Source organism: Camelina sativa, chromosome 14, assembly GCF_000633955.1.
Source record: "Camelina sativa cultivar DH55 chromosome 14, Cs, whole genome shotgun sequence".
In the NCBI taxonomy this organism is placed as follows: Eukaryota; Viridiplantae; Streptophyta; class Magnoliopsida; order Brassicales; family Brassicaceae; genus Camelina; species Camelina sativa.
The window spans coordinates 17,540,042-17,543,542 of record NC_025698.1 but is presented as its reverse complement, the minus strand read 5'-3'; the positions used below and the strand labels follow the sequence as shown (position 1 = coordinate 17,543,542).

At 36.5% G+C, this 3,501-nt stretch overlaps 1 protein-coding gene across 1 annotated transcript in view; it reads right to left on the bottom strand.

Annotated features, from left to right (window-relative positions):
- Positions 2,093 to 3,501, bottom strand: part of LOC104743716 (probable xyloglucan endotransglucosylase/hydrolase protein 30) — a 9,440-nt gene continuing 8,031 nt past the window's right edge. The window contains exon 5 of the mRNA XM_019235331.1: positions 2,093 to 2,648. Coding sequence (XP_019090876.1) covers positions 2,230 to 2,648 — 419 coding nt within the window. The 3' untranslated portion in view covers positions 2,093 to 2,229. The remainder of the gene's footprint in view (positions 2,649 to 3,501) is intronic.

Sequence of the window (3,501 nt, the reverse complement as noted above, 5' to 3'; positions counted from 1 at the left end):
CTCTTCAAGTTCAACCCATTCTGTCGGCATTGGGTCTATGTTTAACCCCGTGACATGAGCAAATTCATTCAACCCAAACCTGATAGGTTGACCACCGACCACAAACCAAAGCTCCTTCTTATGTACCCTTAACTGGTTACATAGTAGGAAATGTACAACCTTACCAGACCAGACGAATTGGCTATCAACTAGCTTAGAGATTATTCCAATAGGTACTTTCTTCGTTTCATCCCACGCATCTTGTCCTATTGATTCTCTAATCGTAGGGAAATCTCCCATCCTGAAATTGGTATTAATTTCTCTAAACTCTATATTAGAGTTTCCTTCAGCGTATAGTCTTGGGGGTAATCCCTTGCTTGTTCTTCAGAAATAATCACCATCGACATTTGATAAATAATATAATTCATAAGTAAATCATAAAATAAATCAGCCATAGCATAAAACAAACTCATACACAAAGCATAACATAACTCAGCCACAAATACATAACTCAGATCTAAAGCACAAAATAACTCAGTCACCAAAACAAAACTCAGCCGTAACTCAGCCACATCAACAAACAAATCAGCCATCAAATCGAATAGATCTAACAAATCAGCCGTAAACCCTAAAATTAAATCAGCCATCGAATCGAATAGATCTAACAAACCAGCCGTCATTAGAGACGGCGACAATCAGCCATAAATCATCGATAAAAACCCACATTCAGCCGGAAAACTCGAAACTAAACATTCGACACATACCGGAACGTTTAAACGAAGACGAAGACGACGAAGAGAGAGAGAGCGACGACGAAGAAAGAGAGTGCGACGACGAAGAAAGAGAGTGAGACGACGAAGAGAGTGAGTGCGACGACGAATAGAGAGAGAGCGAGCAAATACGGCGAGAGATGACGGCAAGAGATTGACGGCGACATAGTGGACAATGACAGGTGTGACCGGCGACGAGAGACGACGAAGAAGAGTTTTTTTTTTTTTAGTATTGGCGGTTTGTGAACAGTGAAAACTGTTCATTTTCCCTCTCTTTAATATAAACAAGAAAAAATAAATGTTGATCTGAAAAAAACGGCTTAATGACATGTTAAATCATATCTGATGTGTATTTTAATTTGCTGATTTGTATTTTTTTTTTTTGTGACCGAAATCGAAAAACAAAACCCAAAGGGTAAATTATAATTACACCCAAAGCACTAAACATTTGAGTAACTTTCAAAAGATTTATAGATACAAGTAATAAACCAACTTTTGGATATGATTTGAGTAATTTTTTCTAAAAAGTAATATGAACCTGAAAATCGAACTAGAGATTCACAGCCATTTGTATTTCCTATTGACATCTGTAGAAACAATGGCTCGAACAAATCATACCGGCTAAAGAATCTCCACAAGTATAGAAAGGATATCTTCAGATCGAATATGAGAAGATATCATGACAACCTTCAGGTACAATAGGAGCCTACGAGGTTTCATTGGCAGTCCAAAAACTTTTCTCTTCAAAAAATAATTCAAAATCCCATAGGCAGAGACAGAGAGCTCTGTATTTTGGCTCCATGAAATATAAGAATAGGACTATTTATCAACGGCCAAGATTTTTTTTTTTTGGTAATAAAGATATCATAACATATGAGTGTGTGTCCGATAAGCAAAAACATTACAACGATTATGATGAATAGAGGAGAAAACTCATATTCCATCGCTACAAATCTCATTTTCGAGTTTTGCCAGCAAAGTCAATCGGAAGGTTTCGCTGTGTGTTGGAGCTACGGAGGTCCATGCTTCGCCGTCCGGATTTCCACGTCTCTTATTTATAGTCAGACGAGACTACGACTGGCTCTTCTTCTCGTCGCCTCAGCCTCATAGTCCATATGAGAAGTCTTCTCATGTAGTAGCCAAAGAGTGTAGCTATTTTGCATGTGAGTAAGACAGTTCTCATGTTACAAGGTTTCGTGTGAGCATTTGTCATTCTGTTGACTTTAACATTTTGGTTATCATGTTCATGTTCCTAATTGTGCTACAGGCAGTGAAAAAGAAGAACATATGTGCTGAGAGGCCGAGCCTAGTTTCCATGAATGGACTGAATAATTCATTCAAAATTTCACAAGTCCGTTGACCTATCAAATATACTCTCTATTTCATTCATTTTAATTTTTCAATTTTTTTACTCTTTTATTTTACTTCTTTGTTACTCACAAACGAATTTTAAGTAAAAAAAAATTGGCACAAATAAATCTTATAAAAGTCTTCTTTCATCAGGATCACTCTCAATCTCAGGCCGGCGTTGCTGCCGGCGATTTCTCCGTCGTTCCCGCGCTTCCGTACCGCCAAATTTCAACCTTCCCGTATTTTTAAACCTATCTTTCTCCGCGGGAACAATCACACACTCGGGGGGAGCCTCAGGGTACCTAACGGTATCATAACAGTAAGAATAGTACATGAAACGTTGCCGAAATCTTCGCATGGCGGCCCGTTGACGTGAGTTGATGGTTGAGTAATCTTGAGACTCGAGGAAGTCGACGGAGTCGGAGCAATCCACGGGTACTTCTTGGATAGGATCAACGGAGCAGCCGTCAAGAGAGAAAGATTTGAACTCGGCTACGAATGGTGCAAATTTGTAATTAGCTTTGCATTTGCCGCCGGAAGTGGCCCAATCTGAAGCGTCCCAAATGGTGGCGTAAAGAGACATTGGCTTCGCGGGGTAATCAGCTCCCATTGCATCGTTTCTTATCACTTCTCTTATTGGCACATCATCTACCCAAAATCTACAATATTTGTGTTTAAAATTTCGTTAGCTAAATTGCTAATTGTTTTTTTTTTTCAAAAACAGACACATAAACTAGACTTTGTCATTATAACAAACAATAAAAGATAAGCAGAAAAAGAAATTTAGCTGATTATTTTAGTTATGATTAAGATTTTATTTTTGCTATATTATTTTAACTAAAAAAGGTAGATGGTAATGGACTAATGGTTAATTGCATTTAATTGTCACTCCAGCAGGCCTAAGTAAATTCTCATAAATTTAAATTTTATATGTGTTCTGTTTATATAAAAAAAAGTTATGATTAACGGTTCTCGTTCTTCAATTTTGAAGACGAAGGTTCAATAGAAAGTCAAATTTATTCAACTGTTAATTTTGGCTTTAAACTAATATGCGTGAGCGTGACGACTGAGGCTTAATACGCGTCAAAAAAGATAGCTCTAAGCTGATGTTTAACAATAATGACGAATTGAATGTTTTGTAAAAGCTGACTCTTTATCGATTTTAAAATTTTAAATCAAATAAAAAATGGAGCAAAAAGTAATAGTAGAAAAAATTGTATTTTAGAAAGCAAAAAAAAAGTGCTACTAATCTTAGGAAAAAAAAAAGTAAAGGAAGAAACGTTCTGTGAAAGACAAACATTCTTTTTTTTTTTTTCATCTTATAGCTTTGTCCCACCAAATTTAATAATATTGATTAACCGGGTTTAGTCAACGCTAATGAAACAACTAAAACAAAAGAAAT